Consider the following 26,941-nt stretch of genomic DNA (forward strand, 5'->3'; position numbering starts at 1 on the left):
CCATCCTCTAAAGATACAACCGTTTCGGCTGTCAAAGCGCTCAGTTACGGGTCACGGCACCAAAAACTCCAATAACAGAGTTTCATCTTGACTTAACTCTTGTGTTATGAGCTCAAGTAACTCTGCATCAGCACTTACCGACCAAAAGCCCAATTAGACTTGACATAACGCATTCATGTTAATCTCAAGACTTATAGATAAAAAGTGTGACTAAGACAGGAGGAAAGGGAGCTAAAGGGATAGAAAATCATGTTCTCCTTTACCTTTATGTTGTTATAAACCTATGTGACTTGCTTTCTTATGTGGACACAAAATAAATGATTTTGTCCATACAATAAATGTCAGTGGAGTCCAGTGTTTTTGCGGTTTCATTATATGGATGTAAAAAGGTATTTGTTGGTGTTTTGCTAAAGAAAGAAAGCCATACATGTTTGAAAGGACATGAAGGCAAGTAAATCATTTTAGAATTTTAATTCATCAGAGAACTATCCCTTTAATGAACATGAAAGGCAGGAAAACAACATGCCCCAATTAAATTTGTACCCAAAATGCACTGGGCTAATCTCTACATTGTACTCGACCGAATACTTGGTTTCACTTCTTAATGTCCCATTACAGAAGCGTTTCATGCTGTCTTTATTGGAGATCTGTGTCTTTCATGTCTGTCGACTCTCTTACTCTCCTCCTGCTGTATTTCAGCACCTCCCGTGAGCAGCCCTGTGGGTCAAGAGCCTGACAGCACGCAAACCACTCAACCTGCTGCTGAATCAGCTCTACGTGTGTGTGTTTTGACTATAAGATGAGTCCAGTGGTGTGTGCTTTATGTGCACGGTAAGGAAGTAAGGAAGAGATTAAAGCTCGTTCTTCTAATTGACCATCACTAAAAATACACACAAACATTTATCCATCCCTCACCTCCTGTTTGTAAAGAAAGAAAGAAAGAAAGTTGGTCACGCAGGCACAAACCTTGCTCCTCCGTCTCGCAGTCGTCTTTCATCTGCGGGGACGTGAGCGTCACCTTCAGTGTGAGTTTGGGCTCTGTCGTGGTGCAGACCAAGATGGCGGCCTCGGGAATACAGTGCTGTACCTCATACTTCTCCTCTGTCAATTTCTGTAGGGGTCAGAATTTAAGTTTCAGTGTCAAAAACATGCAAAAATAACCCAGAATGAACTATGGCTTTACAGTAGTGTCAAGTTATGTCAACCATTTAAATGGATCATATTATGGAAAAATGTATATTTCTAGTGCGTTTATTTGGACTTGATGTTTTATATGTTGATGTTTATATGTTTTATATAGACAAGGGATGTTGATACTATTATATACAATAACCATGATATTTACAAAATGAAACACTGATTTAATGTTAAAACTACATGATTATAACTTCTGAAACTCCCATCACAACCATATTGTTAATTGAGAATTATTTTTGCCATGAAATCAAGTAGCAAAAATTTGATATAATGACAGTCCCAACGTATAGTAACTTTACAAACTTAACAAACTTAAATTCTTTCCTGAACCTACACCACTGCCCACATAAAACATTTCATAAAACCTAAGACAAAATTAATAATATAACAAAATAAATAAATTAAAAGGGTTTTGCATGTATGTTAGTATCATTTGTTATATCAGGCTTGTATGGCTCATATAGTATGATAGGAGAATAAGGAGCTCATACTCTAGGAGGAAAACATTTTTTTCCAGAGACTCAAAACTGAGCAAAAATATGCAAATTAATGCAGTTGCTGATATTTATATGGCCAAAAAGAAATTACATTTTGATAGCTTGTAATGTAAATCAGTGAGATTTTTTATTAAAATATTATAGATTACTTGCATAAAATGCATTTAAATATCAGTTGTCACTATCTCATAATAATATGTTTTAGTTAGATGAAATTTAAATGCCTAGTTGTATGATCAAAGCTGGGCTTTTGGGGGGGGGGGGGGGGGGGGGGCACTATATAATGAAATGCAATACAACAATGCCTGAAGGTTCCTCAAAAGCCTGATGAATCATATTTGATACTCACAAATGTGAATTATGAACAATCAAGTTGTTTCAGTCCAGTAAATGTTCATCTTGAAGTATAACTAACAATATAAAGTTATTCTTTATTTTAAAAAAATATTTCAAATATTTCAGTGCAAAAGGAAAGGACACGTGTACCACCACCTGAAGTGCAACGTTTTTCAATTATACTAAAAGGACTTTTACTTTAAAAAGAGGATGAACTATCAGAAGACAAAAGGCACATTGTGCACTATAGTTTTTTCAGCAAAGTTTTGACCAAGGCTTTAAAAGGTTAAAAGTGCAAAACACCCATACTTTTAATCAAACTGGACAAGAATCTGATGTTTAATGCTTTTTTTGTTATCACATGACCACAGTTGGTCACATCGTCACAATGCATTTACAAACCAGATTATGAGCCAGTGCAAATGCTTGCTTTAATATTTAATGTAATCAGGTTTGATGTGGGGAACCAGTTTGTAATCCATTCAATTAATTCCAGCCGCACATATCCAATCCGCCTGGTCTTTTCATGTAAACCAGAGATCAATTACATCTCCCACCACAGTGACCCTTGTGAGTGTGCGCGCGCGCGCGTGTGTGTGTGTGTGTGCGTGCGTGTGTGCGTGTGTGCGTGTGTGTGTGTGTGTGTGTGTGTGTGCGTGCGTGTGCGTGTGGAAAGACCACCCCCACACATGCTTGAGACACACATAGCTGAGACAGGAAATGTGCATGTCTATCACTCAAATCACAGACTGTTATACGGAAAGAAAGAAGAAGAAAGTAGAGAAAGGGAAACGTAGTCGACTGCCATTCCATTTTGAACAGATCCATTATACGGAGACTTGACCTGCTGACAGTATAGTCTGCTTTAATGGGATTTTTGTCTGGCTATGTTGTGTGTGTGTGTGTGTGCGGGTTCAGACTGGGTAACTGCTGATTACCCCGCCCTCCCGGTCTAATTAGGGAAACTGGTTGCTGGCAGGTTTATATTATTTACACATGATGAATATAAATAGAGCAGGTCTGTTTTGTATGTTGCAGCTTTTTTTGTATGGAAATCTGCAGTTTCATTTCCCTCAAAACACTTAAGAACTATTAAGTCAACCCTGGCAGTGTAATGGTGTGTTCACACTTGGCATGTTTGTTTAGATTAAAACAAACTCTGATGTGATTGTTCTGTTAGTGCGGTTCAGTTGAATAAGTATAAATGCTGCCATCTGAACCCTGGAGCACACCAAACAAACTCTGGTGTGGTTTGAGTGAAATATGTACACATGGTTTCTATGGCAGTAAAAGCAGAAACTGAGGGTACCATGAATATGACGCCATTGATAGGCCACTGTTTCACGCGTCCCGGTTCCTTAGGTAAAATTCAATTCTCATGATTTACAATTAGTTGGAAACATTTGGTATATTGCAAGTACTCAACTGAACAAAATATATAACACTGGCCCAGTGGTTTTTGGATATTTTACTGCAAAAATCCTACATATTGTACCTTTAACAATAAAAATAGCAAATTTTTAATGGAAATTTCAGAAGCCGTTACAGTTGCAAATGTTCAGGAAAAAAAAAAAATACTCCAGTAAAAGTAGAAAGTCCTCCATTCAAACATCACTTGAGTAAAAGTACAAAAGTATCAGATTTAAAACGTACTCAAGTACCGAAAGTAAAAAGTAAATATTCAAATTAACTGTAAATATCAATAAGCAGATAAAATCTTTTGGGACTGATATGCAATGCTTTAATTGAACAAATGATAAGATTAGATACTGCAAATAAGAATTTGTTAGATTTGCAATTAATAGGAGACAATGAAGCACCTTAACGCAGTATAGGGGTTAAACTTAACATAGACATGTTCCATAACATTAGCTCCATAAAACAGATGAGGAGCAAGATACTATTAACTAATTCAAAATTAATTCAAAAGCCATAACCACAATGACATATTACGTAACAATGAGTTAATAGTCATGTGCCTCAACAAGTAAAGTCATATTATAATTTTGCCAATTGTTATGATTAATGATTAATTAAACAGACAACTGAGAGTCGGAATGCATGCTATGAATACATGAATTTACATTATTTTAGTTAATGTAATATGTTATTAGGGAATTAATGATGTCATATTTAATTAATAGCAATTCATATATTACTTAATCTATTAATCATATAGAATGTTCATTAGTTGCTGAGGCATTAATCATTAATAAATGGTTTAGTTCTTCATTAGTAATACATTAACTCATGGTTATCTGTGCATTAGTTAGGCATGAATTATAATAGTGCACCTGTATTGTAAAATGTTACCGATGTTTTCATAGTAAATAGTGTGCTGCAAAATAAAAAAGTTGGGGAAACACTGAGCTAACGTTAGTGTGGCAAACCTGACTTCTCAGCTTTTCCAAGTCTATACCCGACTGGATCATCCATGACCGACCAGACCGGTTTGGAAATCAAGTGTAATAAATACTCAATACTTGGAGCGGGCATGGGGAAATGTATTGGAGTAAAAAGTACACTTTGCCTTTAATATTGTAGTGGAGTAAGAGTAAAAGTAGATGCAAAAAAAATATACTCAAGTAAAGTACAAATCCCCGAAAAAAATACTTAAGTAAAGTATCAAAGTATTTTTACTTGATTACTTACCACCCCTGGTGTTAAATTGCAGACAAGCATCTCTTGTTTGGGCAAAACTAGCTACAGTGCACCGCTGTGAAGTCTTTTAACGGATGAAATGCAAACATTAACTTTTGAGTGTATATTTAGCCACTGCAGATCAAAACTCCACCAGTAAAGGAGATTGTGCTGTCAGTGTGTATTTTGGTAGCTCATATGGCGTTTCTGTCAGCAGGTGTGAGAAGTGTGAGCAGTGTGCAGTTACCTCGATCTGCGGCGGGAGGTTGTCACAGACGGTGCACAGCAGTGTCTTGGTGGGTTTCTCTCGGCACATGAGCACCAGCTCCAGGTCCATGTCATCTTTAATCAGGAGGCCTTTGGCCACCAGACCGATCCTCATCACTCCACATAACACCCCTCCTTCACTGGGACCACTGCTACAGCTGCTGCCCTCACTGAGACACACCACACAAAATATGACTGACATCTCCGGATCAGAATTACTCATGTGCAATATTTAAATCCATTAAATCAATAATCAACAGCTCCTGTCAATTTTCCCAGCATACACTGGGAGCACTCACTTTGTGCTGCCTTCTGGTGATTCGTCGGCGCTAGCCTCCGTCTCCTCTTCCTGTGTGCTGGATGAAGTTAATTGATTTGATTGGCTGGCTTGAGTTTGGTCCATCCAATCAGCCACATGTTTCAAGGCGCACTCCACGGTGGAGACGAGGCTCTGCACCGCCTCCAAGACTTCAGAGGAAGGGTAGATGGTGGAGTGCTTGGCCATGACGTGGCGGTCATCGTTCCCGAAAGACCGAATAGACCTCTGATGGAGAGAAAAGTCTCATTAGCTTAAAAAATTTGCTTAAACACAGTAAGAAACAATACAAAACGCAGTGCAGTTGTAGATGTACACACCAATAAAGCGTTTCTTCAGCTGTGGAAACTCTCAGAAATTCTAAATTTGCGAATAGGATATTTTTAATGTGTTAACATCAAGCTATAATTTCATCACAGAAAATTAGAGCTTGTTTTTTTCTTCATCTGATTTTTTAAAAGAACTTAATACTTTTATTCAGCAAGGATGTAACTGATTAAAAGTGACAAAGACATTTTTAATGTTAAAAAAGATTTCCTGTCCTTTTGAACGTAAGAAATGTTTCTGGAGCATCAAATCAGTATGATTTCTGAAGGATCATGTGACTAAATACCAGTAACACTGATAAAGGTGCGTTACACACAAATACGCACACCACTATGTTAACAACTTCTGAAGATCACCTTGGCTAACTTTTTCAATTTATCTCCTAAAGTAAAGTGTGCATGCGAGACAGACGTGCAAGGTTAGAGCGAAGCATTTAGCTGCAGATTAAACTTTAATCAATCAAACTCACCTCTGCTTGCCTTCATGGCAAAACAAATGTCAATGGAAGTAACATCTACAGAGCTTACAGAAAGAGGTTCGCATACATGCATGTCCAAAGCCACGTCCCACCGGGACACACCATAAGACACGGACGTGCTATATTAACCCGTGTCTGCAAGTCTCAGCGTGTTCTACATCATCCTCAAGGGTGGAAATCAATTTGAGCTCAGTGGCAATCACCCAAAAACCTCTACTAATAAGACATGAAGACCTCCTGCTCCCACTTACCCACAATCCTTCAGCCTTTCATCAACCACTATCTCTCACCTTCAGTCAGTCACTCATGTGAAGTCATCCACTTCACGACTATATCTAATAACCAACTAAATCAATTCCTGCATTAGTATTCAGGGTGGCGCTTTTCAACTGGTGGGGCAAGGCCTCAATAGTGCCGCAAACAATGCTAAGTAATAGAATGCATCTAATCACTTATGTAACCACTATATGTACAGTATATATATATATATATATATATATATATATATATATATATATATATATATATATATATATATATATATATATTTACAATGATCATGCATAACATTATTGCTGGGCATGGACCCCACTAGACCCCTGAAGGTGTGCTGTGGTATCTGGCACCAAGAGGTTCAGCAGATCAATTTAAGCCCTGTAAGTTGCACGGTTGGGCCTTCATGGATCGGACTTGTTTGTTCAGCACATCCTACAGATTCTTGATTGGATTGAGATCTGGGGAGTTTGGAGGCCAAGTCAACACCTCAAACTCATTGTTGTGCTCCTCAAACCATTCCTGGAACATTTTTGCTTTGTGGCCGGACTCATTATCCTGCTGAAAGAGTACACCGCCACCAGGGAATACGTTTCCATGAAAGGGTGTACATGGTCTGGATTTGGACCTTCAACATTTTGATTGACATTGAAGTCCATTATATGAAGAAAAATCCTGGAATGTTTTTACTCAAAAACGTAATTTCATTTCGACTGAAGACAGAGACAAACATCTTGGATGAGATGGGGTTGAGTAGATAATCAGGAAATTTGAATTTTAAAGTGAACTAATCCTTTAAATAATTTTATCAGAATTAAGTATTCAGACAGACCATGATATATTCGCTATATAAGGTGTGCAATTAATCGTTTAATGCATAAGTAGTAGTAAAATGTTTTATATATAAGTTATTTATTAATTTAAATGATTTCTCTTATCTTTTATGGTTTTAATTAACAATAAAAATGACTTATTTGTTGACATTTTGTTGATGACATCAGAGCTTACTGCTTCAATCAAACACTGATACACCAGAGAACAGCTACTGAGCTGCTGTTTCTGCTGTTTCCTACAATTCATCATCACTTAATTGCAATTCATCTTTTTTGACCTGATTTGCTCCTAACTACAGTGCATGTGAATATTAATTAGAAAGATAATGCAAACACAGGTCGATTTCAAAAATAGTAAAGAAAATATGCATACAATTTTGAATCAGAAATTAATTATTTCCACTTTAAAAGGAGTGTGTGGATGATAAAAGTTTTTTCTCTAAGAAGTTGAGTATCTATATTAATCTATATTGTCCATCAAAGCAGTGCTTTTGTAACAAATCCACTGGTTTTAACAATCAATTTAAAGACGATTACAATAAAAATGATTGATCATTGAAATGATGATTGATTTTTTTGTTCATTGAAGAGCTGTGCATTCTTGGATTCAGAACGAGCTATTTTATTTTTAATTCGGATGTTCATATGCATATTTTTAATGTTTGAGGAAAGAAGTTTTAATGAAAAGTCTCCCCTGCTCATTGAGGCTACATTTATGGAATAAAAAAAAATGCAGTAAAAACAGTGAAATTGTGAAATATGACAAATATTTTCAATTTGAATATATTTTAAAATATAATTTATTCCAATTTATTATATAATATATAATTAGTTATCAAATCAAAGCATAATTGCTTCAGTTATCTTCAGTTATCCTTTAGAAATCATTCTAATATGATGATTTGCTGCTCAAGAAGCATTTATGATTATTATCAATGTTGAAAAAAGAAAAAGAAAAAAAAAACAGTTGTGCAGCTTAATATTTTTGTGGAAGCCATGACAGAATTCTTCGATGAATAGAAAGTTTAAAATTAGATTAATCGCATGGTGTTTAATGTTTGAAGTGCTAACATTTTTTTTACCCACATCTTTCATCTGATCAAAATTCATGTGAATTTCATATGATCAAATGATCTTGCAAACAAGGACAACATAAAAAATGATGATGTTTCTGTTTTTTTACGCATTGAGGGCTAGTCTCTGCATACAGCAAAATACACGCACACCAAAAAAGATGGAAATAAAAAGGTAGGCGTGCATTGCCAGTCATATCTTTTTATAAATTCATTCATCATCCTTCACAGGCCTGAATCTCCATGATATCAGTTCCATTCAATACGAGATCCATTTCCTAATCCTGTCATTTTCATTCTGTCGCTCTTCCTGCACCATTTCTACATTCGACAGCAGACTTGCTCAATAGCGTATCAAAGCTCATATCAGCGCCGCTGCAGTCCCGGGGGAGTGTGACCTTTCACGGAATTTAGACATAAAAAAACGACACGATGCATCCATCTTCCTAACGGCAGCTGTTGTTTAACTAGCAAGCAAAGAAAAACAAGATTCATTTGTTTCAATCGGAATTCACAGAGTGACATTTTTACTTTGGTGGCTGCTACAAGACAGCCGGGCTTGTTTGTCGAGTGCGAAGCACTGATGGTTGAAGGCTGCAACCTTTAGTGGAGTTGATCAATTAGTGTGATGCAGAGTGAGCACTTTGACACTGCTATACAAACTACACGTGTTGGAGAACATTAAAGCAGCTTGGTGAGCGTGGATCAGGGGGGTGTATTTCGGCATCTGCAGCAGTGGGTGGCTGGGATATAAAGATGCATATCTTCGCGTGTGCGTTACCGGCAGTGACAGCGGCCTCTCTGTGGCATCAGGCCAGTATTTAACAGGCAGTGCACCGGCTTTATGAGGTACTCCTAATGGCTGCCTGCGAGCAGCCGTAAAACATACTGGCAAGTGTAAAAGAGTGTAAAATAGCTAAGGAGCAGAGAGCACTGCATCTTAATCACACATCATACAGAGGAAAGGGAAAGGAATGATAAGGATAGAAAGACACTTAGTACGTACAAGGTGTGCACAGAGAAATGGTTGCATATTATAATAGTGTTTGGTATCTTAAAGTACCTGAGTACACTAGGCTCCAGTGAAAAAAGGTACAGTAAGTGATTTCTGAAAAAAAAACAATGAACACGCAACAGACTTTATTCAGAACAGCGCCATCACAGGTATGTAAGCGAGGCTGTGAGAGATAAGACTTACCATGTTTTCAATTGCTGTAAAAAGCTATTTTTCTATAGCTCATGTTGTCTGGGTTTTTTTGACTACTGAAATTTCTGGGAAAGATTTCTCGCTTTCATTCCTGTTAAAAATCAAAGATTCCGCTGCTATGAATAAGGTCTATGCAAGAGTGGATGTCTCCATCATCGCTCAAAAGAAGCAAAATAATGCTTCATGGAAAATAAAGCAAAGATGAAAAGCATCGAGTTCCAGCCATGTGATTAGTTATTTGCATTAATGACCAGTTGAACTGATATACACACGTCATTTGGAACCAATCGTTCTTAAAAAGGTGCGATATGCAGAATTTAAATTAAATGGTCAATTGAAATGGGTAGCCTAATGCAGTCCAAATTCAAAATATTGAAGAGTTTGCCAACTTGAGGACAGGCAACAGAAGCGAGCACAATTGAAAACTAAAGCCACACTTTAAGTTGATGAGCTTATTTATCAGTGTGTTAAAATGCTCTCGTTCATAAAGATTTTTAGATGGATGCAGATGCTTTTAAAGTCAGGTAGAATCTGCGATCTCTGACCCAGTTTGTTTGCTGGCTTCCATGGCTGCAATATGATCCGTTTTCCATCAACTGGCAACCTGTTATGTCAAAATACTATTGGGTAAACTGGTAGCGTGTGACATTGCACAGACCAAAACACAAAACAGACATTCCAACATGAAATGCACATTTTGAAGTAGAATAACTGGCTGTAGAATTATTTTTCTGGGAAACAAGTAGGTGAATGTAGCATTTTTCCTAAATATCTGCAAGCTTATTATGGTATTTTTTAGGGCTGTGCAATATTGAAGAAAAATATCTTGTCGCTCACGTTTCGGTGTGTGTGTGTCAGGTAGTGCAAGACTGCAAGTTATTGTTTTTTGCAAATGATCGCATATAATAACTCTTTTTAACATCAAGCAAGTCCCATAAGTAACAGTCATGTGCCCAGTCTATTCTCTGCTCTATGCATCAGCCTAAAACATACACTTTTCACAATGTTGAAGTAGCCTATTAAAATCATTCAGATATTGTGTTGTTGCAATATGCATATTACGATATGTACATTTGCGATATTCCAATATATTGCACAGCCCTAGTATTTTTATGCCATTTAACTCAAACAGAACGAGAGAGAGAGAGAGAGAGAGAGAGAGAGAGAGAGAGAGAGAGAGAGAGAGAGAGAGAGAGAGAGAGAGAGAGAGATGTTTCATCAAACCACTGGATTAACAAATGGCACACTGGGGACATTCAGATAAACAGATCTCAATCAAATGGAGAAAGACGGACAAATAGACACATATAAATGATTACGCCGAAAGTAAAAACATTTTAAAGTAGTAATGTATATTTACGGCTCCTGCTCTGCCTATCAGATGAAGTAGATAACCGCACAAGGGTCCTGGCATGTTGTGTATTAAATTAATTACACACCCCTAATTAAAATGTCTTTCAGTCAGGCAAAGATCTGAAAAGCTTTGCGGCTACTTATTATAGACTTACAGGCATAGACTTGAGCTAACCACAAACGGCTATTGACAAAGCAGGTCCTTTAGTTGAGGGAGAGTGTGTATGTGCGTGTGTGTGTGATGAGATTGACACAAACAGACTGTGACAGTGTGCGTGAGCAGCTCTCTGATGCCTGAAGTCTGTAAATCTCAAGCGGCCCTAGAACATAGACCTGGGGAATGCCGCTTTAAAACACACACACTCAGACACACAAACACACACGCCTTGACAGAAAAGCAAGCAATCAATTTATGCTTTATATAGATGTACTATTTGTGACATGATGATTAGTGAAATCTTCTTTTTTAAGCCACATACAATGGAAGTAGAGTTTAAGAAGCTGAAACGTGAAGCTTGCGTTTTTTTAAAGCACTTAAAGTGGTCATCGCTGAAATAATTCCATCTTGTAAACTTCATCTTTCATATTCTTGCAAATTTTGGGGAAAACAGTTTACAGACTATATAATTCTGCACAGAAAAAAAAAAATCATGGTATAAGTTTTGACTTTTGTGACTGTATTTTTAAAAGTGTTATTTTAACATTTATTATGTTTTTTTAAACTGAGACGCAAGCAAAATCATTTTCTACACTCACAAAAATTGCTCTCAATGGAACTTCACAATGCAGGACTTTTCTATAAGCCAGAAACCCAATACTCAGAACTGTGCATTCATTTTCAGACTGCTATTATGTCCATAAGACCTTTTTTTTATATTTTCTGAAAGTCCATTTCTTTTAGATAGCATAGGGTCAAGCTGACACACAACCAGTGTGTGCGCGTGCGCTTGCTCTGCCACTTTGGCCGCAGTTTGACAGGAAGTCGAGTGAAACCAGGAAGGTCACCTCGTTATGTGCACAATAAATCAATACAGATACAGAAGCAGATGCAGAAGACACGGAAAGCTGCTAGAGTGAGAGAAGTGGGAAGCGTTTGAGTGTATATGCGTGCATGCGCATATCCAAGGTCACCCTGGCTGCGGCGGCAAAGCTGGGTTAGCATTAGAGCTCACGCTAGCAGGGTGCTCATTACGTTGGGTTATTTATGAACCTCCCCCCTAACTCTCAGACTTTAATAATTCAAACAGCACAGCCCTACTCTCCCATGAGACCCAGCTTCCACAAGCCGGAGGTGAGGCCCATTAATCAAACGCTGATCTCCTCCCCCCTTTTCTCTCTCTCTCTCGCAAACTCCCATCACATTTTCTCGATCACATCTTGGCTCGTTTTAGATTAGAACCGTTTGGACAGAAACACATGTAAGGGAGATTTCATAATTTACCTTGTTCAACCTTTTACAAACAAAACCGTGATACTCAATCGGCCACACAAACAGAAGATGAGGGGTTTACCATGGTGGCTGGAGGGCTGCTAGGCGCGGTGTGTCCGTGAACGTGTGTGTGCGAGCGGTGGAGATGGGGGTCTCAGGACGCCCTCTCCTCATGCGCTCGCCTCTCTGCCCACCCCGCTGCGCCCTACTGCACCAAACCTGTGAAACAGAAATAGAACAACTTTAATTACACCATTCCGGCATATATTCAGTATTTTTTTTTTTGTAAGCACCGCAACTGTGTCAGTGCGCAAGATGGATAAACAGCACTGAAACCAAGGGGACTAAATGTGTAGCATCCCAAACCTCATACACACTTCCCTCAGGAGGTATCACTGTCTCTTTGTTAGAAAATGAGCAATGCAGTATAAGAAATGTTATACATATTTCATGATCTGGGTGCATGATCATTGTTCCACTTTGTTTATTTCCTGACATAGAGAGGTTTTTCCATGTATACTTGTTTTATTGAGCACTTATCCGGATGTGTTTATCGGGGTTATCTCCCAAAGTGCTTGTACTGCTCAAGATAAACATGACTATAAGTGAAACGCACCTGAGTGCAGAAAACACACCAGAATAATTTTAGTGCCGGCAATAACCCCACTTTTTACTCCACTTAATCCCTTCTTATCTGGCCAAATGTCTTCCCTGTATTAATGTAATTTCCCTGGAATATAATTTCATTCTCTGGATTATGGCTTTCAGAGCTGAACAGATGTACTCTCAAATTTTTTTTTGATTTAAGGTCAAAAACATAGAATCCAAAAACTGTGAGGACATAGAGCTGATCTCTGATATTTAAAGGTGTCATGAACTGTCTTTTTTTATACTGTTGTCTGAGGTCAACAAATTACGTTCCTGTGGTTTTTACATCATAACTAATAATTTATAGGCTATTTTCTACACTGGTTTTGAGGCTCTCTCCTGAACGCTGGGCTTTGATGGGCGTGCCGCCCTGGAGACATGGAAGTAAACGCCCACGGCTAGGATTGGATAAGATGAATAGAATTGAACTCCCCTGTCAGTTCACATGAGGGAGGGATTGTTTGAAAGCGGCAACCGGAATGATTCTCTCGATCACAGGGCTTATAAACGTCTTTATCAAAACAAACACAATTATTTATTTCTCATCCATTTGCGATTGATTGGAATATTATTTTTGTATTACTTTACCCACCCGATTGGTGGATATGAGTGCAAACCGCGCGCACAAACACTCACGCGCCCTTCAAATATCAAGTCAAGAGAGAGAACAAAAGAAAGGAATATTATTTCACTATTTGAGATTCACCGACCTGCCGAATGGCTAACGTTTTGGTAGCCGGTGTGGAAAACACATAGCCCTGGGACGATGGCCTTTGTGAGTCCTGGCCCATAAATGTCTGAGTCTGACCCCAAATCGCAATGAACCAACAAATAAGGGATTCTCCAGCCTGTGACAGCGTGCTAAAGTATGTTCTGTTAGACAAGTACAAACAATCAAAACGATCTGTAACAATGCAATACTATTACATATAAAAAACACATTTTACTCACATAAGTGTGTTGCAAGATGCCTGTCGGATCCAATATAGAAGGCACAGCATTGTGTTTTAATTTAAAATGTCTGCAAATTCAGTGTCAACTTAAGGCTTGTTTATAAACAATTCCGAAAGTTAAATGAAGCAAACACACGTACAATGTCTTCCCCACGTGAGCTGGAAATTCATTAAAAATAAAGTTCAACCACGCATTCCTAATATTAGGATCCAAAGAAAGCTTATGCAGTGACTGTGTTCTTCCACAAACAGGAACAGCGCAATATCTTGCTATCTTCTACGCTCTACGGCATGTTTATTGCTGCTGGCTAGCTCGATCCAAACAGCTCCATGAGTCGGTGGGCAAGGCTACTGAATTAGATGTGCTTATTATTCTGTAGAGGCGGTGTTTCGCCACACAATGACATCAGGATGAGGCACATTCTGAAATCGATCGTTTTCTGGGCCTGGTGTCTATAAAAGCTTTTCTTCATATTGGGCGGCAGTGGCTCAGTGGTTCATGTAGGTTGTCTACAAACCAAAAGGTTGGTGGTTCAATCCCCGGCTAACCCTAACCTAACCCCAGCTGCTCCTGACGAGCTGGATGGTGCCTTACATGGCTGATATCGCCGTCGGTGTGTGAATGGGTGAATGTAAAGCGCTTTGGATGGCCATAGGGTCTGTTAAAAGCGCTATATAAATGCAGTCCATTTTACTAACAAGGCAGTTTTCAGCTCTGAAACCTATAGGATATTCTTATATTACCATGACCTTTTATATATCAAAAGCTCAAGGAAAGTTGATTTCTCAATTCATCGCCCCTTTAAAGGCTAAAGAAACAAACTCATTGCATCATATGTAATCAAATATTAGTGAGCCTACATTTTGCATATGGGCTGTTTGTTGATAGTCCGCTGGAAAGTTTACACAAAAAAAGTCCACTGCACAAAAATAGCCGTTCCTGAACATCATCCTGAATTACGCCTAAAATAACAAACGGGACACCTGGGAGCAATAAGACAGCAATAAGACCATAAGACTGCAAGCCGATATGAAATTTTCCAATTGGGACAGGGCCACATATTTAGATTATTTCCATGCTCTGGTTAATACATATAATATAAAACGTTCTCACCTAATGTACACTATCCAATAATCCATAAAGATAATGGTGAACATGAAAAAATAGTGTTGTCTAATAAGCCACAGCTTATCTCCCAAGTCCCTTTATGCACAACACCTCTAGTTTGACATCCTTTTAAGAGATGAACAACTGTATCTCATGAGGGACCCCACGCCGCTGCCAACAGCGCAATTACGCTCAAATGCAGCCCTGCAGATCTTCTGTAATAATGTTCAGTGGAGTGTGTCCACACAGAGACATTCACAGTCTGCTCGCTGGCGTCCCTGCTGTCACTGCCTCGTTATCACTGGCACAATCTGCTGAAAACACACCACGTATGAGACCTTTCAGAGATCATTAGCCCAGACAGAACAAACTGACAAACATTTAAAAAAGAAATGACTATCAAACCACTAGACTGATCATCAAATGATATAGCCTATACAAACTACAATAACGTCTAGTTACAAGAACAACTAAATATGGATTGCAGTATAGAAGTCGATTTTTACATTTGGTTTGCCTCAAAAAAACCAACAAACTCACATTTGGTGATATGAATTAAACAACATATTAACATTGATGATTTTGATATACTGTATAATTCAATGTCTTTTACTAAAAAACTAAAAAAAAATACTTTTTTAGGGAGTCACAGGTGAATAAATGAATGCATCTGAAGGACTTTATACATCAAGCTGAGGTTCAAATAAGACTCATCATTGAAAAAAGCATAGTGTCAAATTGTGAAAATACATTTAACCTCTATATTTCAGCATGATCATGTATAGAAATGCATGCACATCCTCCAATAAATAAGAGAAAAGAACAAGATGAGCCTTTTCCAGCACTGCCCCCTTGAGCGACCTTTGCCTTCACCTTCATTCTGACTCATGTCAATCCTTTAATCATTTTTTGGTTCCCTCTAGCAGTTTTAGATAATAGAGGTATAAGAAAAGCATGAGTGGGATGTTGGGTTTAACTGGATTCTGTCATCAGGACGGTCTGGCCTTCCCGAAGACAGCCTGCGGCGACATTGCTGCCCTGCAAACAATTACAGTCTCACTTTGTTGCCGAATAATAGGGCAAAACAAACTAGTTCACACCCTCTATCACTGCCAGGCTTTAAACGAAAACAGCGAGCCATACTGTTTCTTATTCAGCAAAGTTTTCAGTAAAGTATCATGATTTTAGCTTTTCTTGCATTAACAGTTCTTGTTTGAAATGTATCACTAAAATACTTCCTGTTAAAATGAAAGAACGACATCGTGTTTTTGCAATGTTTCTTAAATAAGACAGATCTTATGAAGTATTGGTAATGTTTTTACACAAATATGATTTTTGGTTTCACATATCAACAGCAAAACCGAGAATGTGAACTTAGTATTTCCAGTGATAACTTATATGCATCTACATTTGTATGCAAAATATTAGGGCTGCCAGCTAATACAAAATGTTTATTGCATAAAGACAATTTTTGCATAAAATGCTACACTATAATGTGCTACACTAATGCTTAAAATAATTCATGGGTTTGAGCAAAGCCTCAAATTGAACAAATTAGTTTTCATTAGTACTTAGAACTTTCTTTTTATTTCAAGTTCACAAATGGGACACATTTTAAATAATCTGAATTGTTTTCGTTGTTTTGATTTTTATAAACTTGTTTCTTTTAATTTTATACAAACTTAAATTTAACAAACTGGGCTGTGATTTATATTTCCCAGCATGCTTTGCTATGACACTCAAAAGGGAGAGTAAATGCTAAAAGGAAGTGTTAAATAATTTTTTTGAGCAAGATTAATGTTAAGGTGGATATTTGGTTGTGTGTATTGTTTTGCAGTGTTTAAAATTTCTGTTTATTATGTTGGTATTTGTTTACCATCATGGTGATGAGTGAACATGACCTTAGTTTGAGAGCAGATACAGTATGTTAGATATTCTACTGTATATTGCAGTCCTCAACAAATGCTAAGTTATGCTAATGCTATCAAAGCACTGTTTCCAATTAGCAAGGTAGCATTTATTGAAATCACTTTAATGTAAATATGTGTATTAACTTACACAAATATTTAAAGTTAAGAGCAATTCAAATGTATGAGTACAAAATAAGTTCTGCCTACTTAAACTTTAAATTATGAAAAATTATGATAAATTATGATAAATTAACTTAAAAAATGGAGGCAATCAGCGGCATACTTTTTTTTTTCAACTTATTCGGGTTTACAGTGTAAAAAAAAACTGCTAGTAAGACAAAGTCGTCAGCCATTTTATTACCAAATTTTATTTCCACACCTGTCATTTCCATCACAAAATGCTATTAAAGTACTCTACATCATTTGGGATGCTGACAATGACACTGCATCGAAATGTATTGCTTCCATAATGTCTAAAAAGTAATGTTAGAAATCCCCAAAGTAGTCACTGTTGAAGAAGTGCACCTTTAGAAACTTAGGGGAATCAGCTTTTTAAGATGTTTCAGATGTTTGTACAAAAATATGACCCTTCAAATGGCACTACACATGCGGCAACAGAACTTCTTGTTGCAATTCTGTGAACATTTGTAGTTTTTTTGCATACTTGAATGAATTAGTACAAAACCTCATTAAAACACATCAATCCACCAGAGACTTGAGGCAACAGGGAGCTAGTAAGGAACACCATTGTTTTCAACTATCAAGCCGTAGATAGAAAGAGGTTTTGTGAGGGGAGTGGGTGAAGAGGGGAGCTATCATGACTTTGCCCCAGTGCTACTAATTACATGCATTCATTTTCCTTTCTTTCATTCTTCTCTGTGTTTTGAGGAAAACGGTTAATATCTTCTCTTGGGTAATCAACTAAGCTGGCATTAAATAAAAGAGGGACTTTCATTCTAAACCTAGTCGATGTATTCTACAATTTAACCATTTATTTACCATCAAAAACCTCCCAAATTCTCAAAAAGGAGGGTGTTCATTTTTCCTCCCTCATTAAAAACAACATCAGATTCCTCTAAGGATAAGCAATCTGGCCTGCGGGCAAAAGGCACTGGCATAGTGGATGGCATCTCATTAGTATAAGGTTGCCAGATCAGCGCCACACTTCTCTGCACACTGATTACTTATTGGACGGCCACTTAATGAATCTTACACAAGGCAAACCGCACCTGCTCCCACTCAGAGCAACCAGAAACGACTTGGGTGCTGGTTAGGGTGTGTGCAATAAACAGATGTTAATTTTGTCGCTCCAAACATACAAACCATCAGTCTGGGAATCCTGTGTTATCTTAATGTTATTTCCAACTCAAAGTGCAACCCATGTAAACCAACAGTGTTATGTTTAGGTGAGCAGTGGGTTGTTTTTACTGCTAAATATGGAGGCATGTGTTGACGCTCATGTGAGTTTAAACACCACTGCTCATCAAAATGTTTACTTCAGAGCCATTTTAACCCCTTTAACTAAGTCTTTTAATGGTAATCTCAACATACCCCCTATATTGAGAATGTTTACTGAAGAAAATCAAATCATTCAAAACTTGCTCTTGCACATATTGAGTATTCTTTCGCAGTGTGTTCGGGAGGAAGTGCCAGGACTCAAATCTGCCAACTGACACGCTGAGCGAGTGCCATCTTACACACACCCAAACAGAAGCACACATGAATGCACATGTCCTGAAAGACAATGCACTTTAGGATGCCCTTCTCATGAAAATTCCTGAACCATAGCCAAAATCCAAGATGTTGCTGAATAATTCATTATTATAGCTGTTTAATTTATATTGATGTGGTAGTCAAATCAAGGTTCTAGCACAAATACATGTAAACAAATCATCCGACACATGTTGAGCTGAATGACAGCAGTGAGAAACGACTGCCGCAGGTTTCTGTTCTTATGCTCAACAATGAGACGTTCTGAAAGGGGAAAGAACAGACAGATGAAAGACGTCTTAAGTCTTTTGTTCTTGACATATTTTAACCTTCAGTAAACATTCTTACAAAAGAGCTGTCATGAATTACAAGGGGAAAAATTGGCAGGGAGGAGGATGTAAATAATTTAATGTACATAATTTAAAATGCTCGAAATTACAATGGAATTACTTTCAGAAAATATTTCAAAAGTAATGTTTGAAATGGCCAAAAGTGCTCAGTTGAAGAATAACCAAAATACATGAATTTTGTAACAGTAAACACAGAATCGGCTCCTTTTACGCTTGAAAGATGCCCTAGAATGAAAAATTGAATTAACCTTGCCATAGTGAAGAGTTCAGTACATGGACATCACATACTGTGAGTCTCCAACACCATTGCCTCCTTCTTCATATGTAAATCTCGTGAATCAAAAACACCACGGAAAAATAAGTGCTTCTCAACATGTGACGCAAGCGTTGGGGATCATTTAGATGCACGCCCCCAACATTTGTATCTGTCCAAACATGTTTATTGTCAGGCGGAACTGACGGTAACTGGGACTGTAGGTTAACAAGACACTGGAGGATAGCAAAAACGGCAGCTCTCATGGAAACACGTCATGTTCAGGCTGTGCATGAGGACTTTTCATATGTCAACAGTCATGGTCGAGGTTTATTATAATCGAATACCACAACAATTTATTTCAAAATCGTTCCGTTTGTTCGGCCCATTTCAAGCAAGCTTCGCTCAGCGTCTTAAACTGAAGAAAGAGCAAACGTCACCTTTTCCACCATATAAGTTCAAACGATAGTCATTTGACAAGGCTATTCATTTTGTACAAATATAAGTTACATATTTTTACTTTTGAGAACTGAAGTAGGCCTATGATGTTTTTCCATGCTTGTATTTCAGAGTAGGGTGCTGTGCTGTGAGCGACTGAAATCAGAATAATAGGGCAATAATAGGGCCAATCAGAGCAGAGCTCAACATTAATATTCATGACTCTTCCAAATAAGGCAAAAACAGAGCTTTATATCCTAGGGTCAATTTATAGGGTTGTAAATGGACCTGTAAAACTGTATCTGGACAATGTTTGCCCTTAAATAAGCCACATACCCTCTATGTAGATATCAGAGAACAATTTAACATATTGTTTCAACTCATTCTTGAACAAAAATATGACAAACAGAATGTAAATAAAACATCTTATTGTAATTCATTGTTGAAAAAAAGTACATGTAAAAATAAATGTTTTTATAGAAATATTGTATAACATTAAAAAAAACACTGAATACGTAAAGTATTCAGACCCCCTTAAATTTTTCACTCTGTTATACTGCAGACATTTGCTAAAATCATTTATAGTTCTTTTTTTTCTCATTAATGTACACACACCACCCCATATTGACAGAAAAACACAGAATTGTTGACATTTTTGCAGATTTAGTAAAAAAGAAAAAACTGAAATATCACATGGTCCTAAGTATTTAGACCCTTTGGTCAGTATTTAGTACACTGAAAAAAAAGGTGTGTTGGATTTAATCATGTACATCGGTTCCACATGAATCAATCAAGTTAAACAAACAACTTGTTCACATAACTTAAGTGCTTAACTTGCTCTTTAATTACATGTGCTGTCTCAGTCCACAGCCTAAGCAATCGCTCCGCTCTTCTCCACTATGGTAACCCAGTATCATTTAAATAGTTCTAATTATTCCAACATAATTAAACATTAAACACTATTAAACAATATAAAGTCTCCCCCTAATCTAAATTTGCCCATAAAACACATAAAATAACACTTAAGTTCAACTATTTTACTCTTCTCGTAAAAGTCCCAAGCAAAGCACTACAGTTTCAGCAAAAATCATGTTTGAGTACTTGATTGGTTCACATTAACCCCAAATAATTTAATCTGTGTTTTCCTTTTCTTTCTTTTTTCAGTGTAGAAGCACCCTTTTGATCTAATTCAGCCATGAGTCTTTTTGGGAAAGATGCAACAAGTTTTCCACAATTGGATTTGGGGATCTTCTGCCATTCCTCCTTGCATTCCTCTGGCTGGGCCATTCAAGAACAGTCACAGAGTTGTTGTGAAGCCACTCCGTTATTTTAACTGTGTGCTTAGGGTCATTGTCTTGTTGGAAGGGGAACCTTCCGCCCAGTCTGAGGTCTTGAGCACTCTGGAGAAGGTTTTCGTCCAGGACATTCCTGTACTTGACCGCATTCATCTTTCCCTATATTGCAAACCAGTCATCATGTCCCTGCAGCTGAAAAACACCCCCACAGCATGATGCTGCCAGCACTATGCTTCACTGTTGGGACTGTATTGGACAGGTGATGAGTAGTGCCTGGTTTTCTCCACATATACCGCTTAGAATTAAGGTCAAAATGTTCTACCTAGGTCTCATCAGACCAGAGAATCTTATTTCTCATTATCTTGAAGTCCTTCAGGTGTTTGGTGTTTTTTTAGCAAACTCCATGCAGGCTTCCATGCGTCTTGCACTGAGGAGAGGCTTCCATTAGGCCACTCTGCCATAAAGCCCCGACTGGTGGAGGGCTGCAGCTCAGCCACAGTGATCTTTGGGTTCTTCTTTACCTCTCTCACCAAGACTCTTCTCCCCTTCTCCAAACGGCCAGCTCTAGGAAGGGTTCTGGTCATCCCAAACGTCTTCTATTTAAGGATTATGGAGGTCACTCTGCTCTTCGGAACCTTAATTGCAGCAGATTTTTTTTTTTTTTTTTTGTAACCATGGTGAGATCTGTGCCTTGCTACAATTGTCTCTGAACTCTTCAGGCAGGTTCCTTTGACCTCATTATTCTCATGCACTGTGAGCTGTAAGGTCTTATATAGACAGGTGTGTGGCTTTCCTAATCAAGTCCAACCAGTATAATCAACCACAGCTGGACTCAAGTGAAGGTGTAGAACCATCTGAAGGATGATCAGAAGATATGGACAGCACCTGAGTTAAATAGTCACTTTAGTCCATTTTTATCCTCTTATCTGTTTTAATGTGTGTATGTCTTTAAATGTTGCGGGGTCTGCCTGTGATGTGACTATTCACATGACAGGAAACAGGAAGTGGACCTGAATTAAGCATGCAGCATGGCAAACTAGCAGGTGGCTATTCAAGGCGACCTAGGGAACAATCACCAGCAAGGAGGATTGAGGAGTTTACATTGTGGACTTTCCTTTCCGTCACTATTTGGGATCATCACTTCCGTGGACTGTGGACAGCTACACATTGGGACTATCAACACATTGGGATTCATCTGGACTGTTTTAGGGTATGGCGCTGAGGACTGTATGCTTTTAACAGACTGAGGTTTCCTTGTTTTACTGTGTTGTTTTGCGTTCCTTGTGAATATTGTGAATACGCTTTCTTGCTTTATCTTATAACTGTTGTTTGATTCTTCTTTTTTAAACGCTCTCATCCTCACACAGTTTGATCGTAACCCCATATTAAAAAAGTAACTTCAACTGATAAGGACGGTCGTTACAATGTGGTATTCTAGTTTTTCTTTTTTAATAAATCTGCAAAAATGTCAACAATGCTGTATTTTTCTGTAAATATGGGATGCTGTGTTTAAATTAAATTATAAAAGTTAAAAATTAACTTAAATGATTTTAGCAAATGGCTGCAATATAACAGTGAAAAATTTAAGGGGGTCTGAATACTTTCCGTACACACTGTATAAATATATAAATACTTTACTTTCAAAAATGGTTTTAAATATACTGGTAAAAAAAAATACTTTTATAGTATATATTTACATTTATATTTAAAAATAACATGAATTCTTTTTCAAAATAATTCCTCGCAATGGCCCTCTCAATGATATAAAAAAATTGCTCTCTTTGTGCTGTTTTTCAACAAAAGTTTATAAATAATAATAAATACGTTTATAAATAGTAAGAACTAATAAATATAAATAGTAATAATAGTGATTACTTAAGATTTTATTAAATTTAACAAAAAAATACAAAAAAGGAAACCTACTAATAATTGTCCAGACTTGCTGTGAGATAGTACTAACATTTTCAAAAAAAGTTAAGTGTAAGTGCAAGAAAGTATTTTTTTCATAAATAAAACTGTAAAGTAGAACAAAGACCTAGGAGAATTGAGTCAAATCTCAGAAAGACAGCATCCTAAAGCAAACAAAATGCTTTAAATGTCCTTCCAACACTTCTAATTGCAACAATAAAGCAACAGTAACACTTAAAACAAATGTATTATTAAGAAAACTAAAAAAAAATTAACCTTTCACCCTTTCTTCTCAGGGTGTGAGCATTTAAGAGTCGACTAGAAAATCTAAAATACTGCAAAAACAACACTTTGAGGTACATTTAGCCATACCGGGGAAAAAAACCTGTCACCTTGAACACAACCTGCTCTGTTCGAAGGCAACGGAAAAACATTTAAAGGTGCTAATATAACCGCAAACAGTCAGGATGAGCACAATGCAAATAAACAACGCAGTAGCTTCCAAAAATGATGTCTATTTTACTGACAACACATTCATCTCCAATGCTGACTTGTCTTTCTGGAATCTCCTGATTAAAAAATGGCTTGCGTTAAAGAGGAAAATGTGAGTGAAAGTGCAGCTTCACGCGTTTGTTGATTTGGCAGTGAACGAAAATGCTGAACACGCTACGGGGAGAATGGATGCCATCAATAAACAAATAACTGCATTGTCAATATTTAAGATGGAGGGGTGCTTCCTGCTGACTGGAGGTCAGCCCTGTAGGGACAGAAGCAAGGAAGGATAACAAGGATAGAGAGATTACGAAGGGAAGGTAAAAGAGACTAGCAACTAGTGTGACTTCCTGTTGTCATCCACTGTTCCCACATATGCATCATAATCTCTCACTTACACTCACTTTCCCTAAAACACAACTCTCATTTGTCTCACTTCTACAGTTTTGCCACTTCCTCAATCAACTTCTGATGTCCTAATGTGACACTGACTAACAGACACAAAGCAAAGCAAATGGTTCCAAACTGGACTCAATAGTATAATGACAGGTTTAGTGGAGTAATTTTTCATGTTAAAATACGCCCTATTCCAGTTTTTACTGTAGAATCTCAACTTGCCTGCTGTAGAAAAATATCGTTTTGAGGGAATAATATAGTTTTGTGCAAAGAACAACTTAAAATTTTTTTTTATGAAATCGATAATCGGCCCCTGTAATTTTTTGAAAAGGAATAAAAGTTGTTAGTTCATTTAAAGTTGAAAGTTTTGCAAATATAGGTGCATTGTAAAAAGTGATTTTTGAAGTGAAGTTGTAAATAAAACAAGATTACTGGAGTACGTTTTATGAGTTTGATTAAAAAAAGTAATGTTCAATCCTATGCGTCATTTGCCATTTCTTTGTAATTACTTAAAATTCTCTCTACACCAATTTTGGCATGTTTTTCCAATGACCCTACTTTGTAACAAACACACGAACAAAAATATTATATTACTTTCATTTTATTTGTTAATATTTACACTAACATTGTAAATGCAGAAGGTATGTAAGAAGTAAAGTTCATATAAATATTAAATGAAATTATTATTAAATAATTATTAATGTAGCTCTATTCCTCAGCTACTTACACGGGTTCATTTTGCTAAGGATTTTTAGTCAGAAATAATTATTTTCCTGGTATCTGACGACAGTATCAAGCATTCAAAGTAAACATTACGTAGCTGGTTAATAGGTTAATAAAATGAACTACAACCTAAATGAAGCATGCATGATTTATTTAAATTACACTCCCGGGCAAAAAATTGTCCAAGCCAAAAACTGGCAAAATATTCAGTGGACTTTTAATGGTCTTAACCGTTTTAATCACTAATCACTGGTCTGGAAATGAGCAAGAATTGCACACATGCTGTAGGTAAAGTAACTTGGCATGAAATAGCCTTCCATAACTTGCGGACAGTTTTCTACAGGAAGAAGAGTCAGTGTTGTGAGTGAATATTCACTATATAGGTCAAATCTGGACTCTGACCAGACCAAAACATGAGCCTGACGGACGACTTCTCAAGCCACTTCTTGGTTGTCTTTGCAATTTGGACAGAAGCATTTAAAAATAACACGGGATCTTATTGAAAAATAACCTGATCAATTCCACCTTAGATAACTTTTCAGTTGTGGGAAGCAAGCCATTCTGCAATATTCCCCTGTACTCAAAAGCATTAAATGACTTTTCACAGTGAAGCAGCTCACCAATACCAGCAGCTAAAAAGGCTCCCCACACAATGACACACTTCCTCCATGCTTCACTGTGCTAGGGATGCATTTATTATTATCTCTCAGCAGATTTTCGAAGGCACTGCTCTGGAGTAACTTGTATTTAATTGTGATTCATCACTCTACACACACCTTCACATATTCTGCCAAAAACTTCCTTCAGTATTTTAAATTGAGCATTTGCTTAATTTTTTATTTTTCCTGATCAATAATTTGACCAAAATGGCTTGGGCCATTTATTTATTTATTTTGCTCAGGAGTGTAAATATACTAAATATAGAATGATCAAAACACATCAACAACAGTGTGCGAGGCTTTACTACCAACAAAGCAATAAATGATCATAACCTTTCTGTTCAAATTAAACTATTTAACTACATAAATGTTTATTTTGATTAAGTGTTTTTGGCAGTTTTAGCCTGACACAGTTATCATTTTCACGTGCAGCGCCATGTTTTTTAAGTAGCAAATGCACTCACACCCATCTGTTCGACCATGGTCTGAAAACAAGGTGTGTTCAGGCACATTGTTGGTGCATTACTATTTTGAGGCAACTGAAAACGACTCCGCCATTGGCCAACAATAACCTGGTCTAAAGTGTTATTTAAGGGCTGCGTTGGTAATATGCGCCTATAGGCGGGTGCACAATGCGCATACACTCTGCTTATTACACACAAACACACACACGCGAGCGAGCGTGCACACACAACGTCTGGTTCACTATCTTTGTGGGGACTCTCCATAGACGTAATGGTTTTTATACTGTATAAACCGTATTTTCTATCCCCCTACACTGCCCCTAAACCTACCCATCACAGGAAACATTCTGCAGTTTTACTTTCTAAAAAAAACTCATCCTGTATGATTTATAAGCCTTTTGAAAAGTGGGGACCGCTGGCTGGTTCCCACAATGTAGGTAATCTCAGGTTTTACTATCTTTATGGGGACATTTGGTCCCCACAATGTAATATAAACAAGGGCACACACACACACAGACACATTTTTAAATATTAAAAATAAAAAGGATTCCTCTCTGGAGAAGCGGTCAGTCATTCTGCTCGTAAATTCCGCCATGGTGCACGCACAACTAACTTTTAGAGGGAACGGAAGATGAAACTTTAATTGGTTTATTGCACGTTGCACCCAAAACACACCCCTGACTCATTTAGAGACTACGCACAACCCTTTTGGACCACGCGCCTGGCGCGCTGACCCTTTTTTTCCCCCATCGTTAAACTAGCAAAATTGGATTCAGACGCACCTCAGACCATTCGCTCAAATCATTAAAATAGGGTCCATTGATTTGGGTTTTAGACAATAGTCTAGACATAAACCTGTAACTCTAGGATATTTCAAACGAGGAACCACAAAAATGGAATGGAATTATTAAATGAGATGCATCAAACTGATTTCCTCTTAGATGTCACCTGAGGACTCCAATAACACACACATGCACATTTAAATCCCCATACACACCCATGCTCTGCCCAGTAGTGCTTTTTTCTAAAGCCCTGAACTGCATAAACACACACACACACACATTAAAAATAACAATTGTTGTGGTATTAAAACTACAGTCAGTCTGAGCATCTATTAATTTAATGGCTGGTAAAGAAGCTCTGGAATAAACCCACAATCTCAGAAAGAGACAATCTTTTAACTCAAGAGATTATGGCTTCTTTTACAGAAATCAAGATTACATGCTCTTTTCCCCCTTGTTTTAGGCTGTAAACCACCACCGTCTGCTACTCTGAATGTGAAAGTAGGTAAACTACAGCTACAAAAAGTAATCAGCTACAAGCTAATACTAACTTGTACAGTGTACAGGAAGATAATTACATTAATTCAAGCAATGAATAAAGTTTTTCTTCATCATATTACTCAGTG

The 26,941-nt window shown here is 37.4% G+C and overlaps 1 protein-coding gene across 5 annotated transcripts in view; it reads right to left on the reverse strand.

The window, feature by feature from the left end:
- Window positions 1-26,941, reverse strand: part of strbp (spermatid perinuclear RNA binding protein) — a 111,078-nt gene that overhangs the window by 38,824 nt on the left and 45,313 nt on the right. For all 5 annotated transcript variants that reach the window (XM_067433872.1, XM_067433873.1, XM_067433871.1 and 2 more), the window contains exons 3-6: window positions 12,309-12,445; window positions 5,237-5,481; window positions 4,918-5,107; window positions 967-1,111 (exon numbers count right to left, since the gene is read on the reverse strand). In XM_067433872.1, the coding sequence (XP_067289973.1) occupies window positions 967-1,111; window positions 4,918-5,107; window positions 5,237-5,481; window positions 12,309-12,311 (583 nt within the window). In that variant the 5' untranslated portion in view covers window positions 12,312-12,445. The remainder of the gene's footprint in view (window positions 1-966; window positions 1,112-4,917; window positions 5,108-5,236; window positions 5,482-12,308; window positions 12,446-26,941) is intronic.

This window comes from Pseudorasbora parva, chromosome 23 (assembly GCF_024679245.1).
Source record: "Pseudorasbora parva isolate DD20220531a chromosome 23, ASM2467924v1, whole genome shotgun sequence".
NCBI lineage: Eukaryota > Metazoa > Chordata > Actinopteri > Cypriniformes > Gobionidae > Pseudorasbora > Pseudorasbora parva.